General features: G+C 49.4%; 1 protein-coding gene across 1 annotated transcript in view; it reads right to left on the bottom strand.

Moving 5' to 3' along the window:
- Positions 1 to 15266, bottom strand: part of FRMPD3 (FERM and PDZ domain containing 3) — a 76938-nt gene extending 61672 nt beyond the window's left edge. Inside the window, exons 1-2 of the mRNA XM_012644605.1 lie at positions 15047 to 15266; positions 518 to 575 (exon numbers count right to left, since the gene is read on the bottom strand). Of these exons, the coding sequence (XP_012500059.1) occupies positions 518 to 575; positions 15047 to 15266 (278 nt within the window). The remainder of the gene's footprint in view (positions 1 to 517; positions 576 to 15046) is intronic.
- Positions 15267 to 16050: the final 784 nt, after the last annotated feature.

The following is a 16050-nucleotide window of genomic DNA, read 5'->3' as shown; positions in this document are numbered from 1 at the left end:
TTAGGGTTCTGGCCCTGGCACCCAGGAGTTCACAGCTTAGCTTCTACATCCTCTTGAATCAAAAGAGGTGATGATTGCTTCATCTTTCAGATTGGAGAAAGAAGGATCTAGAAAGCAGAAGCCACTGTCTTCGGGGCTAGAGCCAACAGAAGAGAGTGCCATGAGCCTGAAATTAAAGTTGGATTCTTCCTCTAAGATACTGGAACTCCAGAAGAAGCCTAATGTAAATGTTTTGCAGAAGGTAACTGGTATCACCCATGGAATTGGCTATGAACTCCCTAAGGGAAACCAAAGGGAATAGAAAACAAAAACAGGCAAGTGAGTGGGGAAGAAATGTGAAGTTGTTCCAGAATGTGGAGCATCTTTATGAAGTCCTTATGCAATTTTAAACTTGGATATCTCTTAGGTTACACATAAAGTAAACTACTTAGGTGGCATATGTAAGCAAATGTGCTGTTTAGGCCCATTACCTTACACAATTGTACATGATGCCAACTTATCTCAGTTAATGGGACACCTGGAAAATGGCTCCTGGGGGCCAGAAGGGGAGCTGCGTCCTGGGGCTGCCAGAAAACCTGAAACCCAGAGGAGCTGGGAGAAGAGAAATTGCTGCCCTAACACCTGGAAGAGATTACAGATTGTTCTCCTGATGCCCACAAGTTAAGTTACTGAAGCTTAGGAGTTCCACAAGAGCTTTATAAACGTTCTGAATCAAGGGCCAGAGGGAGGCATACTGCAGGCAAGAATGCGCCTGAGTGTAGTATTCAACTGAAGAGCCCTGAAGGGTGAGGGTGTAGGGACACTGGGGCCAGGGAGGGTACTGGAAGGGAAGGAGGTAAAAGAGGGAATGGAAGGTCCAGGGGAAAGGCAGGGCAGGTGGAAGAGAGGGGGCCAGAGCCAAGGGACCCAGAGCCTTAGCCCCTGACTAGGCACTACTACAGCCCCAGGCTTTCAGGCCTACTGGATGGGCTTAAGTTCTCCAGCCCCTGTATGTATATTCTCTAAAATTAAGGTTCCAGGCAGGGCCCTTTAGAACAAGATACAGAGGGCCAGGAGCTAATTAGTCAAACTAGTATAAGGTTTGTAAAAGAAGCAGGAGGTTTTGACACTTTGAGAGTGATGCAATTGTTGATTAGCTAAGAATATTGAATTCATCAGTAACAAATGGTTTCAAGCAGTTAGGTTGTTTATCAGGACACAAATTCAGTAATTAGAGAGGAGCTTCAGAACTTATGGGGCTGGGAGCAGAGGGGAGAAGATTTAGAGTAATTGGATAGAAGAGAAATTCATAGCCCAGCAAAAGAACCTTGGGCTTGTCTCTAGCATACAAGAACTTGGGAAGGAAGACAGACCATGGCTGATTCGAATTCAGCCACATCTGCTCTGGCTGCACCCACACTGGCTTGGAGCCTATCACCCCTTAGGGAGGTAGAAGGGGATGCTAGGATGAGGTCCAGTCTCCAAAAGGCAAATTCAGAAACTGGCTCCTTCCCTCTCACATTGGTAAGACAAATGGTGACTTTTCAATGGAAAGTCACTCTGAAGTTGGAATGTGGCTGGTCAGTGTCTTGGACAGGGACCCTTCCAGGATAAGGGTCTCGTGAGGGTGGCCACAGGCTGATGCTTCTCTCATTTGTGCTCGTGGTAGCAGGCAGGAGCTTGGCCTTGAAGGGAGCCAGAGAACATCTTCCTGCAGCTGCTGTCTTGCCTCACCCCTGGGGCTGCTTCCAAAATGAGCCTTTTCCTCCTGCCATCAGACCTCATTGGCACTAAAAGGGCCTCTTCTTGGGATGACACTAGCTCATTTCCGACATGGGCACCAGCCAGGGTAGGCTGGAGGATGAGAGCCTGTCAGGCTGCGCAGACTGTGGCTGTGGGGGGCAGGAACACCGGCAGGAAAGACGCAGGTGTGCCGCAGAAGCACTCTGGACACTGTCCTGCACGCAGCGCCACCCTCCCCCAGCCCCCACTGCAGCGGAGGGCTTTGCTCCTTTTTTTTGAAGCTCGGGACACTTCAGTCTCCACTGGGCCTTGAGGTAGCATCACTTCTGATGAAAACGGGCACTCCTTGAGCCAGAGGAACCAACGGGCAAAGAGCCTTTTGCGACAAAAGTGTTTTACTTTATTCTTTTTGACTCGTGTTAATCAATCAACAAGTATTTATGGAGTGCCTACTCAGACGGTCCAGAGCTCTGGGGGACCCAAGAGAAGTTACAGGTCTCTGCCCTCAAAGAGCTTCCAGTCTAACTGGGGGAGAAAAGACAAGTGTACACCGAACAAAGGAATTAGAATGCTGAGACTAGTAGACGGGGTCCATAAGTTCCAGCTTGTGTGTTCAGAGGAAGGCATGGAGAAGGCTCCGTGGAGGCAGTGGGGATTGTGCTGCCTGGCCAGGAAAGGGCAGAGTTGGGGAGAGAGACAATAACCCACGCTCTGTCCATGAGTGTGCCCCATCTTCCTGCAGGGGGCCCGGCTATTTCTCCCACAGCCACAGGTATGTCTTCAGATGTGACTAGCACACATTCATCCCTGGGTTGTCCCTAACTAAACTGGACTAACTATCCCTAATTGCATCCTCGCTCGATTCTGCAAGCAGTCCTTTCCTCACACTGCCTGGGCCTTCCCAGGCATCCTGGGACACGGGAGAAACACCTCCATTAGCAGACCAGAAGGCCATTTTGCAATTCAAATACAAGTTGTTCCTTCCCTCCTGAGGTTTACATCTTCCAGTGTCGGCAGCTCAGTCCCTCTGAAATTTGCTAAGTGCCTGGAGACTTGGGAGTGACACTGAAGGCAAGCAATGATGGATGACAGGAGCTCAGCTGTCCATGGGTCACATGACCACCCTCCTGAGGAATAGGCAATTTGACTTCGAAAGATGTTGGCTTCTGGTCCCTTCAAACAGGACAACCCTGAACAAAATTAGGAAGCAGCCAAAGCTTATCCCTCCTCCAGCTTTGTTTCTGAGACCTGCTGTTTTCTTCTGTTGTTTGCCTCAAAGCATGCAATGCCTTCACTCTGTCCCCTTCCTACCCAAAGTCCCCAAAGGTACCCCTCACCCTGCGCCAGGCTTGCCCTCTCTATTCAGTGACACAGGTAAACTCCTAGCCTTTCTCTTACGCCTAATGATAATAACATTTTATATCCATGTAGTTCTTGTCATTTTTATACCCATTACCTCATTTGAGAAAAGGTGCTTTCGCATCCATTATGTCCTCACAGCCTCTAACTGTCCTGCCAAATAGGCTAGGTGACAGCTCCTCCTCCATCCCAGCCTCCCAGGCAGGAGATGAAGAAACAGAGACTCGTAGAGGCTAAGCACATTAGCGATCTGGCTGGGGCCAAATCTCTCAGACAGGACCCACAATAGCAGCACCCCCGCCTGCACCCACTGGCTATCCAGGGTCCCCATTGCCGGGCTGCCCCAACCCTACAGCCAGCAGCACTTCATGTCCTGGCCCAGCTTGGATGCTCAGCCCTCATCATAATTAACCTGTCGCTGAGCCTGTTCACTCCACATTGTTGGGAGAATAAAATGAGATCATGACTACAGAAGCACTTAGGAAGGTTAAGCATATCACACAAATGTAGAAGTGGCGATATTGCTGGTAGCATTATTCGGGGTGGCCAGAGGAGCAAAGAAAGGGAGCCAATGATAAACTTCACCCACTTCACACAGCCCAGGCCCTTCCCCCATTAATTCCTTGCTTCTAGGAGACAGCCTCACAATGCACTCTGTCCCCTCATTTTCCAGGCAGCTCTTTCCCTGACCCAACTGTCAGACAACCTGGCTCCTTCTGGCCGCCCTGACTCCTCTGTGGGCTAAGCTGATCCCTCCTTCACTGTCCAAAGACGGACTGGTGGCTTGAGCTCATGCTAACAACTGTTGCTAGGCAGGATGTGGCTAAAGGACAAATGAACCGAGAAGAAGATGGAATGGTTCTAAGCTGATGCTCTCCCTCCTTGCACGTTTGGGCAGGAAGATAAAAATGTAACAGTTAAATTTCCAAGTACAGCTTTTAGTTTTCCACCCCTCCTTGCCTTTGGCTCCTTTTTCTTTACATTTGGTTGACTCCTTGGGGAGTCTTGTCACTCCCCTCGAGACTGGCAGGATTGGAACCATGTGGGGCCAATTAGCCCTCTGATTTCAGTAACAGGAGAGTCACTCTCTTGGAAGCTCCAGAGATCCAGCATGGTAGGCTAGCAGCTGGGCCCCCATGAGATGCCATGTTCTCTTGGTACTAGAGATGGCAGCCCTATCCCTGGGGGTTCTGAAGTAGCTGCTCTGGGCGCCATCTTGTAAGGAGCTTGGACACAAACCCTTCTTCCTGTAAAAAAAAAAAAAAGCCCTCACCTGTTACTTCAGCTAGCTGTTCCTTATTCTAGCAGTGCTGCTCAAGCTTTAAAATGCATATGAATCACCTGAAGGTATTGCTAAAATGATTCTGATGCAGTAGGTTTGGAGCAAGGTCTGAGATTCTAACAAATTCGAGGGTGGTACCCATGCTGCTAGACCACAGACGACACTTTGAGAAGCAAGGATTTAAAAGAATGCTATTCTTAGACAATGAGAGAGTCACAGTCAGGTGGGAGGACTGAGGTGCTTTTATTCCGTTGGGTCATGGCATTGCAGGCCCCAGTTAAAACAAATGTTATCTTTTGTGGACACATAAATTCATGCAAACAAAGAACTTGCTGGTTGAGTCAGACTTACCCCATGAGAGAATAGGGAAGGCTCTAAACGAATATGAAATAAGAGAAGTACAGTTCCGTTGGGAAGAAGGAGAGAAAAGATCTGGAAGAGGGGGCGCTGTTCCAGGGGTGGGGAACATGTGGCCTTCTAGATTCTTAAGTGTGGCCATTTGACTGAATCCAAATTTTATGAAAAAATCCTTTTATTTTGTTTTTGTTTTTCTCTCTCAAGTCTCAAGTCCTCCACAACCTGCAGGTGGGGTAGGTGTCCTCCCAGCTTGCCAATGCTGCCTCCAGGCCATTACTCTTTCTGCAAAAGATCTTGCTCCTTTAAGGAATCTGCCGCCCCCCTCTACCACTCTTTGCACCTCTTTCTACCACCTCTACCTTCTCATTGTTACCTACAGACTTCCCAGGTAGGCCTCATTCACTGAAGACTTTAGTTCCTAGTCACATATGATCTTTCTCTCCACTCCAACTCTTTTTTTTATCATGGTAAAATATACGTAACATAAAATTTACTGGTTTTACCATTTTTGAGTATACAGTTCAGTGACATTAAATACATTCACACTATTGCATGACGATCACCACCATCCATCTCCAGATCTTTCTTATCTTCCCAAACTGAAACTCTGTACCCACTAAACACTAACTCCCCCTTCCCCCTTCCCTAGGCCCTGGCAACCATCATTCTTCTTTCTGTCTCTATGAATTTGATACTCTAGGTATGTCGTATCAGTGGAATCATACAATATTTGTCATTATGTGCCACTAGCTTATTTCACTTAGTATAATGTCTTCAAGGTTCTTTCATGTGGAAGCACGTATCAGAATTTCCTTCAAGTTTGAATGATATTCCACTGTATGTATATACCACATTTTACTCATCTGTTGATGGGCACTTGGAATGTTTCCACCTTTGGCTTATTGTGAATAATGCTGCTATGAACACGGGTGTACAAATATCTGTGGTAGTCCCTGCTTTCACTTCTTTTGGGTACATACTCGGAAGTGGAATTGCCAGATCTTATGGTAATTCTACATTTAATTTTTTGAGGAATTGTCATATTGTTTTCCACAGTGGCCGTACCATTTACATTCCCACCAGCAATTCACAAAGGTTCCAATTTCTCCACATCCTGGCCAACACTTGTTATTTTGTTACCTTGTTTTGCTTTTATAATAGCCATCCTAACGGACATCCACAATGTCCCACTCTCTACTACACCATCCATCCTGCCAGTTTACCACCACAAGGGCTCCCACTGCAGGTAATCATCTGAACGTATCATGATCACCTATTCACTTCCCACTTGATATTCCCTTTTTCTGGAAATCTCTTCCTCTGCTCTTTGCAGGGCTGACTCTTCATCCTTCAAGTTTCAAATGTCACTTTTTCAGAGAGGCCTACCTCCAAGCACTTACCCCCAGTTATTCACTTTCTTATTCTCCTTTGAGTTCCTTCTTATCTTCACTTCGCTTCATGTCCAGATTAGAGTTCCTGGTCTATCATTATGATCATTCTTTTGCAAACACTTTCAACTCCCTTACTTCCTTCCCCTCCCTCTGCTATATTCACTTTGCAGAACCTCACTCCTCCATGGTGAACTCAACCATATGCATTCTCCATGCCTCCATCAGAGTAGCTGAAGGTAGCTGGAGAAAAATCACACAACTGGGTAGCTGGCTTTTGCGTTAAAATTCACAATCTCAACCCTGGTATAGGCTCTCAATGCTTTCTGGTCACCATTTTCTCACATTCTAAGATGACTATTTCATAGCTCCCCCTCTCTCCTCGATCTTCCTGAACTTCCCATTTGCCCCCAAAAATCTCAGCTGATAACCTCATCCCAACATACTACTGCAAAATCCGAAGCCATCAAATGAGAGCTCCCTCATCTTACCACCACTAAATCTCCACATCACCCCGTCTACATCTGTATGCATGTTTTCGTTTTCTCTATTAAAATGGAGAATGTTTCTTTTCTTCTATCGATGGCTGATCTCTTCACTTATGCTCTGGTACCATCCCCTCTCATCTTCTCAAGGATTCTGCTCCTTTGGACATTCACTGTCTTCAGTAGATAGATCATCAATCTCTCCACCTCTCCAAACTCGTACTACTATGCTAGTGAAAATCACTGATCCTTAAGAAAATAAACAAAACCCACCTCCTTCTACTCCACAGTCCCCTTGTAGTTACTGCCGCATTTTTCTGCTCCCCTTCACAGCAAATATTCCTCAAAAGAGTTTTCTACACATATTGTCTCCACTTCTTCATTTCTTATTTGCTCCTCGATCCACCATCATCTGGGTTCCATATCTATCACTCCACAGAGTTGCTCTTGTTAAGGTCCCCACTGGCCTCCCTGGTCATCTCTCAGTTCTCAACTTGCTCAACCTCTCAACAGCTGTTGACATAATTGGCCACTCCTTCCTTCTTGAGACACTCTCTTCTCTTGTCTTCTGGGACTAGCTCTTGGCTCTCCTACTTCTCTGACCACTTTTTCTTTTCTTTTTTTAAGACAGAGTCTCTCTCTATCACCCGAGCTAGAGTGCCGTGGCGTCATCATAGCTCACTGTAACCTCAAACTCCTGGGCTCAAGAGATCCTCCTGCCTCAGCCTCCCAAGTTGCTGGGACTACAGGCACGTGCCACCATACCTGGCTAATTTTTCTATTTTTTGTAGAGATGGGGCCTCACTCTTGCTCAGGATGGTCTCAAACTCCTGGCCTCAAACGATCTGCCCGCATCGGCCTCCCAGAGTGCTAAGATTACACGTGTGAGCCACCGCCCCTGGCCAGGTACCTTTTTCTTAGTGTCCTTTGTGGGCTTTTCCTCCCCTACTTAATCACTAGATATTGGAATTCTTTGGAACCCAGTCCTGGGCCTTCTCTTCTCTCTCTCCTCTCCTTCCCCCAAGGTGATCTCATCTAGTTCCTGGCTTTAAATACAATCTATATTCAGACAACTCCCAAACGTGCATTCTTCCCACACCTCCTCTGTGAGCTCCCAAACTCATATACTCTGACATCTCTACTTTATGCCTCACAGGAATCTCAAACTTAACATGTTCAAAACCAAACTCTTGATTTTTCCCCCCTCAAGCCTAGGCCTCCCTCAGCCCTCCTCATCTCAGTACATAGCACTGTCTCTTCAAGTACTCAAGCCAGAAGCCTGAGAGTCATTCTTGAGGCCTGTCTCTCCCTTTCCCTTACCCTCCACGTCTAATCCCTTAGTATTGTATAAGTATTGTCAGCTGTCGCTTTAAAACCCATCCAGATCTGACCAACTCTGTCCATCTCCATGGCTAGTTCAAGCCGCCATCATTTCTCCTGTGGATCGCTGCAGCCGCCCTCTTACTGGTCTCCCTGTATCCACTGCTGCCCCCTTCTAAGTCTGGTCTCTACAGATGTTGCAAAAGTCCAGATCAGATCCCATCACTTCTCTGCTTAAAACCCTTCAGACATTTCCCACTGCAAGTGAATCGTATCCAAATTCCTTTTGCATGGCTCACAAAGCCCAGTGTGATCTCCTGTCCTCCTTGCCATCCCCGCCGATGCTATTCTTACTCTTTCCTACCACAGCTGGCCCCAGTGGCCTCCTTTCAGTTTCTCAACACACCACCCCAAGGCCTTCCCACTTGGCATTCCTTTTTTCTTGGAAACTTCTTTCCCCATCCTTCACAAGGCTGATCTTTTATCCTTTAGATCTCCACTTAAATATCACCTCTTCACAGAGGCCTTCCCTGGAAACTCTGCTTTGGTTACTACTACCGCAACCTGTTCATTTCCTTCATAAGACCCATCACAATTTGTAGTTATATATTCTTTTCTGTGATTACTTGGTTGTAAACACCGTAAGAACAGAGAGTATGTCTCTTTTGTTCAACAGTATATCTCTACCACTTAGTCTAATACCTGGCACATAGGAGGCGCTTAGTAAATACTTTCTAAATGAACTGATGCAAAGACAGGAGTGACTTTGAGGTGTACAGATTAGAATCCTCTGGCCATTCCATGCAATTCATTATCAAATGCCTACTGTTTGTATCTCAGCCTCACGCAGGTTTCCACATGGGAAGTCTGGCCCACGGGAGAAACCCCTCAACATCTCTGGCCAAGAAAAGGTAGGGAGAGAATGGAGTCAAAGGTACAGTACAAGGAGGGCTACAATCTAAGAAGAAATGGAGGACAGCATGGCTCCAGCTCTTGTAGGGGTACAAGGATGGGAAACCCAATAGCTATTCCTTCTCAAGGAAGGAATATTTTTTGAAAGGGTAGACAACGGTCCTCTTAGAATGGCAAGAGGCATGGGGGTGGGCAGAATGACTTTGGCTAGTCCTTCCCACTCCTGAGGGTCTCTGGATAGCTGATGTTGTGACTCTCCCAGGGCTGCCTTCCTCTTTCCCTTCCAGGTCTTCATGGTTCTACAACTTCCTCTTCAGCTGAGCTGGGAGAGGCATCTTCTGGAAAACCTGCTGGTTTCTGGATTCTTTTTCTGGTTATCCAAACAGTTACTTTCTCCCAGTGGGCTGGAATGGAGACATTGGTCACCTGTTCTAGCAGGTAGGGAGACAGGGAGGAGGCAGGTAGGGATACCAGGGTCATCTAGCCTTTCACAAATACCTGAAAGCCCAGATTCACCTTGCAAAAGACCAACCCTATAATGTTTCAGAGAGGGGCTGCAGAGGACCCTCCCTACAGCTGCCCTTCCCTTCCTCCCTCCTCCCCTCCGGGGCTACACATTCAATAGCTTCAGACATGTTGTCTAATAGGCCCAGACACGTTTCTAAACCCTCCCTGCTGGGGCTGCCAGCCGGGTGACAGATGTGAGGGCTGTGCCAGATGTGAGGCTGATGCCATATGGCACCTTGGGTCACAAGGTCTGAAGCTGCTGCCACTGAGCTGTGGCAGAGTTAGTGGGGAGATCCTTGTGTTTTAGCCCCCACTCACCTGTCACTGGCATAGGCAGTGAGGGGGAACTGGAGCCATGAAATATTCATGGGCCCTTGAAGGAGTTGTCATGTCACTCCAAAGAGCCCTGGGCACCCCCGCCCCCACTCTCCATGCACCACACCAAGGAATTCTGAAGGAGGCAGAGACAGACAGAGATTGACTGAGCCAGAGGGGAGAGATGAGGAATAAAGAGAAAGACAAGCAAGAGGGGAAGACAGCGGAGCAGGAAAGGGGCCAGACAGCCAAGAGGGAGAGGTGAGGGGAGGCGGCAAAAATAAGACAGGAGAGGAGAAATGAGACAAGAAGAGGGCCTGGCAGACAGCGAAGGAGAAACGACAGGCTTGGAGAAGGCAAGCACTACAGGGAAGCTGTGCCACCAGCTCTGGATGCCTCAGCTCTTCGGAGGTCCTCACTTGCTCCCTTCTAAACACCCTGGAGCTGCCCCCCAGCTCTGCCCTCAGGGCTCCTACTGCAGCTGGAGGGCCACGTGGTAATGAGAGCCTTAGGTAGAGAATAGAAGACCTAGGTGATGAAGCTTATGGGGAGGGGACTGCTATTATGCAAATCAGAAACAGCATGAGGATGAGATCCAGGATACCTTCCTGACTTAGGCCAATTTCCCAGGCACCAGAGACTGTAGTTTTGATCCAGAGAATGAGACTGAAAGGAGCAAGTAGGAAGGGGAGAGAATTTCAGAAGGCAGGAGGGGATGATCATGATGGGAAAAGTGGAGCTGGCAGGGAAAGGAGCAGCAGGCCTGAATTCTTCCCCTCAGTGAACACATCTCTCCGAGGCCAGGTGGGGCTGCAAAGCTCTGGCACAGAATGCTAAGCCGGGAGAGGGTCCCTGGCCACCCAGATCTCTCTCTCCTCTTGGACCTCAGCGTTCAGTCTGCCAAGGGCTGATCTGTAAACAAAACTTGGAGGGCAGACAGGGGGAGCAGGTGTGGGCAGGAGCTTCTGGGAACTTCCCAACAAGTAGGTGCCTCCAGCAGCCAAAGACCCAGGGCTCAAATAGCACCCCTCTGGGGGCTGCTAGGCAGGCACGGCTGCACAGGGCTCTGGGCACAGCCTCCTGAAGCCAAACGAGGGCCTACTCGGCTGCTGGCTGTGCTGTCTCCCTCCTTTCTGTGAGGCTGCTAGGCCTCAATGGCCTGGGCCACCAGCCTTTGATGCCCCCAACCCCTAACTTATGGTTAAACTCCTGGAGAGTCTTAGAGTCGGCAGGGACCTTGGAAGTCATTTAGTTCACCCTTTTCGTCTTCTGCTGATTTCCAGAAGCAGCGGGAGGCTTTCTAGAGGAGGACCGCAGCTGGGTACTACGGGAAGGGCCAGATTTGGTCAAGTAGAGAGGGAGGGCACCAAGAACAGGTCCAGAGCCAGAAGAGAGCAGGGGTGTGTGGCACAAGGCATGAACACAGACTGGGCGGGGGAGGGGGCTGCTGGGGAGATGTTAGCTGGGAAGCAAGAGGCCGCGGCTGACCCAGGGTAGGCAGTGAGTAGGCCTTTCCCTCACTCCCTCTCTCATGTCTGGCCCTGCTGGGACATCAGGTCCCCCTCTCCACCCCGGTACCCCTTTGGGGAGCTTGTGAGGAGAGAGCCAGGCCAGTCTAGTCAGAGCTGCACAGAGAAAGGCACATCTACCTCGACACTTTAGCTAGATGCACATCTGCTACCCTTGCCCGAGATGATGCAGGTGTATCTGAAGCCCAGGCCTTATGCCTGGCAGGCACCAGGCCGACCTCTTGTAAAGAAGCAACTCCGGCTCTTTCTTGTATACCATCTCTGAGCTGTTCGATTAAGAGCACAGCCCAGGGCAGGGCAGAAATTAGGCCAAGAAGCCTCGAGTCAAAGGAGGGTATATGAACACAGGCCTGGTAAACTCATGTCACCCCATGTAGAGGTGTCCAGAAATGCCAAACCACAGTCTCAGGACAATAAGACACCTTTTATTCTGCCTAATCGCATCTTTCCTGTTGAGAGGGAGGAAGGAATTATAAGCTCTTTCCCAAACTGGGGTTAGAAAAGGGGGAGGGAGGTCGGTGAACCCTCCACCTAAGAATAAAAGCTAAGGGCAAGAGCTCGTGCTGAATTACTAGCTCAGAGGGCGTGAGTGAGCACCGGCACTCTGCACCTCCTCCCTGTTGTCAGTTGGGAAACTCCTGTCTGTTTCCTGGAGATGAGTGACAGTGAAATTACAAACCTCAAAGGGCCTGTGGGCTTGTCTTTGGGTGCAGCAAGGACAGGCAGGGGTGGGGGAAGGTAAGAAGATTGTATCCTACTCTACAAGCAGGCTTGCGGGGAAACAATCCTAGGGAATCCTTAGAACCCACAGGCTCCCTGCTTGGCAACACAAATTCGATAATGATGGACCCCAGCCTTGTCTCACTAAGGTAGAAAAGCAGAACCAGGCATTTTAGAAAGAATCAAAAAGGGTAAAGAAAAATGATTTTTTTTTTTTTTTTTTTTTTCTAACCCTCAGTTTCCCGGAAACATTCTGTTCATCATAAAAGCCCTTCCCCAAGCATTCAGGTTTTGGCATTACAGTGTAATTGGTTTTTTTCAGTGATTAAAATCTATAGAGCTGGGGCTCTCTGTTGCAGAATAATGCAAGCTCTGCTCCTATCTCTCCCTTCTTATGAGGGGAATAATAGCAGAGTTCCTTGTGTGAGTCAAGGGCTCTCTCCACCAGCTTTTAGATAGCATTCATTGCTTCCTTCCTTCCTTCACATATTCAATGAAAATTTACTGAGCACTTTCTATGCACCAGGCATGCTACTTAGTCCTGGAGACATGGAGATAAATGAGGCCCAGTCTCTCCCCTCAGGGAGGGTGCAGTCTAAGGTAGGGGCAGGTATGTAAACAGACGAATATAAAACCATGTGTCACCTGACACCAGAGAGGCAGCAGAGGATGCTATGGAATCACAGAGGACAGTGTGCCCCCAACTGTGCTGTGACTCCCAGCAGGAGACCCACCCCACCCCAGCTGAGCACTGAAGCTAAGGACATTCCAGGAAAGGAATGTCAAACATGATAGTAAATGAATAATTAGGAAGATTCAGTAAAGAGGGGAAATCTCTAGGAATTTAAGTCACTGCAATTAAAAGAAGAAATCATAGAATAAATTCAGGAAAAACTGAAAGGAATCCTTAATTTGAAGACTAATGTTACCCACTGACTCCTTTCATGTGGTCTTATGAAATGATGCAGTGCACTCTGAAAAGGCCACAGAGGCAACCAGGGACACAGCCGGGCACCGGGGTTGCCAGCCACATGTCTTATGCACAACCCCAAAGCTAACACGTGGAAGGCCCCCCTCTCGTGGGAGGAGGCAGGAAGGGTGGACCACCAGCAGATGCATTGAGATCCAGCCATAGTAATGGAGACCAAAGCCAAACTCACACACTCCATTATGCCCACATTTAAGAGGGTCTATGTGAAATCAGCTCTATGAATGGGTCAGGGCCAACAGTGGGGAATTACAAATAAGCCAACTGCAGGGCCAGATGTGACACAGGAACAGCCCCAAGGGACCTGGCCACATTCAGGTTTCAGGTGTCAGCTCCCAGAGGCCAAGCTGGGGTGGGGAGGGGGGAATATTAATGAGCACAGCAATACTACTACTCATGTATGGGCTGCAGTTCCTGCTATTGAAGTCTTATCCTAGAAACAAGTCCCCCTCCCTCCCCAGGAGGGGGGAAGACAGCTTTGCCCAGCATTGCAAGGAAGGCTCTAAAAACTTTTCAGAAAATAATTCCTAATAGAGGTACTCAGATAGAGCCATAATATCGGATTAACAACTTCAAGCCAGCAGACCAGACACTTGTCTAATTAATAAAACTTATAAAGCAGAACAATTTATTGATGTTACAGGCATAGCACTTAGTACAACAACAAAACCCAAATCTATGCAGAACGCTCCATCTTGTCTAGGAAGCCCTTTCTCTGCCAGTACAATCCCTTCCTTAGTGCAAAGGGGGGCTGGGGAATGGAGAGGACAGTGCAGAGCTCTGGGAACTGGCTTGGGGGAGGGGACGCTAGGGAAGGCAAACCTCTGCCTCATGCACAAATCTGCCAAAGGGTAACCCCATCCTGGGCTTTGGCTTTAAGAGATCTGGGCTGGAATCCCAACTCTGTGGCAAGTTACTTAATCTCTTGAGCCTCAGTTCCTTCATCTATAAAATGGGGCTCACGATAGTACCTACTTCAAAGTACCTACAAGAAGGTTAAATATACATGTAGTTTTGGTGCAAAGTAAGCACTCAATAATGGCTATTAGCAATTATTACTATCATTATTAGTAAACACATACTATTGTCTATAAGAGGATCTGCTGTCCTCTTATAGTCCACTCAGTTTGCCTTTCTTCACAGGATGTAATGGGGGTGATCTGAAAATTGATTCAAAACTCTTCAGACCTGGGGCCCTGACTTCATATCTACAGAATGAATAAACTTTGCCGTAGAGAAATCAAACTCTATTTTACTACTTCATTAAAGCCAACCTCTCATCATATTTCTAGTAGTTAACAGTGGGGGGTGAAGTGAGACTGAAATCCCAGCTCTGCCTCTCACTAGCTGTGGGACCTTGGGCTTGTAGACCTCTCCGTGCCTCAATTTCTTCATCTGTAAAATGGGGATGATATTACTGTCTACCTCACAGGGTTATTGTGAAGATTAAATAAGATGATGCATGTAAAGCACTACAAACTGTGCCTGGCACACACAAAGCACCGAGTGAATGCCAACTACCGTTCTTATTGTACACGAATTCTTACTACTAGGTAAAGAGCTTAGCTCAATGTTGGGCACATAGTAATAGTAGCTACTAGGATCATCAGTACGCTCGGTAAAATGAGTGACTGGGGGCGGAAGAACACAAGGGAGATCTGGCTGCTCTCCGAAAAGGGACTAAGTGATTTAAGACAAACGCGCCTTTGCAATCTCAGGCCCCCTCTCTGCCATGAATTTTACACAGCCTGAGAAAAGAAAGTGACGGGTGTGCTCCTGCATATTTCCCACTTGCCAACGTTTCTGCAATTAATGCGCCACCTCATCGGGTGGTCTTGCGTCTCAGCCCCACAGAGCTTCGTGAACGCTGAGGCCTCACCTCCCCCCACACACACCCCTGGCAGGCCAGCCAGGGTACCGGTCCTGGGGAAGCTGAGGCGCTGGGGGTGGGGGGAGGCGGCTAGAAGCCGCCCTCCCCCACCCCCCGCTCCCGCACTTCCAACGCGACGCGAGACGCCGGTCTCCGGCCCAGGGCAGAACAGCAGAAAGGGAAGAGAGGGGGTCCAAGCACCTGGAGGGGCCGCCCACACCCCACCCTGGTGGCTTCCCTCCCAGCTTCTGGCTCTCTTCACCCCTTCTCTCCACGACCCTCTCCCCCACACCAGCGGAAAACTTCCCGCTCGCGCCCGCCAGTTTTCCACCGGCGTCAAAAACCTCATCCCCTCGCATCTTGCCTTCCAATTTCCTCTTAGGTAGCGCCACGAAAGGGCCCGCGGGCTGCCTGGCGACCAGAATGAATCCTTGCGGGGGGTCGGGATGGCGGATGGAGAAGGATGTCAGCTCGCGACGCGCCAACTCCGTCCAACGACTGCAGGCGCCCATCGGGCGCGCACACGGGAGGAGGGGCCCATGCCAGCGCCGACCCCAAGTCACTTTAAGAGGCCGGCGAGGACCCTAGCACTCGGCTGACGACCCCCCAACCTCAAAAACCCCTGCCTGAAGGGCCAGGCTCCCGTCTTTCTGGCTCTTGCCCAGGCGCCCCCCAACCTGGTCGCTCGGAGTGCGGTACTTACTGTCGGGGCCCTCTCCGGGGCCGGAGCTGGGCGACTACCCGGCCCGGGAACCCTCTCGCTGTCTCCCTCTCGTGCTGCCCCCGGCTGTGCCCAGCGCCGACGGTAGGCAGCGGCGTCTGTAGGAAGAAAAAGATCACGCCTGCCTTAGAAACCCAGCCCCTGCTGTGACCAGAATCTTAAAGAAGGAGGCGACTGGCTCGGCCCCAGAGCCGCGGCTGAGGTGGCGAACTAGCGAAGCTGGTAAACACGGCGTCTGCTGCCTCGCACCCGCCCGCAATCCAGCAATCCAGCGGCCGCCGAGCACTCGGCGCCCGCGAGAGGACGCCTCCCCTCCCCGCCGGGACGGCCCCCGCGGCGGAGCTGGGGAGGGGGAGGCTCGGAGGACACAGATGTGCAGATAATCCAGCTACTGCTTGCTGAGCACTTACTAAGTGCCAGGCACCATGCTTCACATCCATTTTCTCATTCCAGCATCCCCTCCATTGTACAGAAAACAAAATTGAGGCTCAGAGGAGCAAAGCAAATAGCCCCCAATACATGAACTACTAATAAGTGGTGGGGCCAAGATTTAAAACCTGAGGACCTTAAATTCG

Source organism: Propithecus coquereli, unplaced genomic scaffold (assembly GCF_000956105.1).
Source record: "Propithecus coquereli isolate 6110/MARCELLA unplaced genomic scaffold, Pcoq_1.0 Scaffold104, whole genome shotgun sequence".
Lineage (NCBI taxonomy): Eukaryota > Metazoa > Chordata > Mammalia > Primates > Indriidae > Propithecus > Propithecus coquereli.
This window is presented reverse-complemented; position numbering and strand designations above follow the sequence as displayed.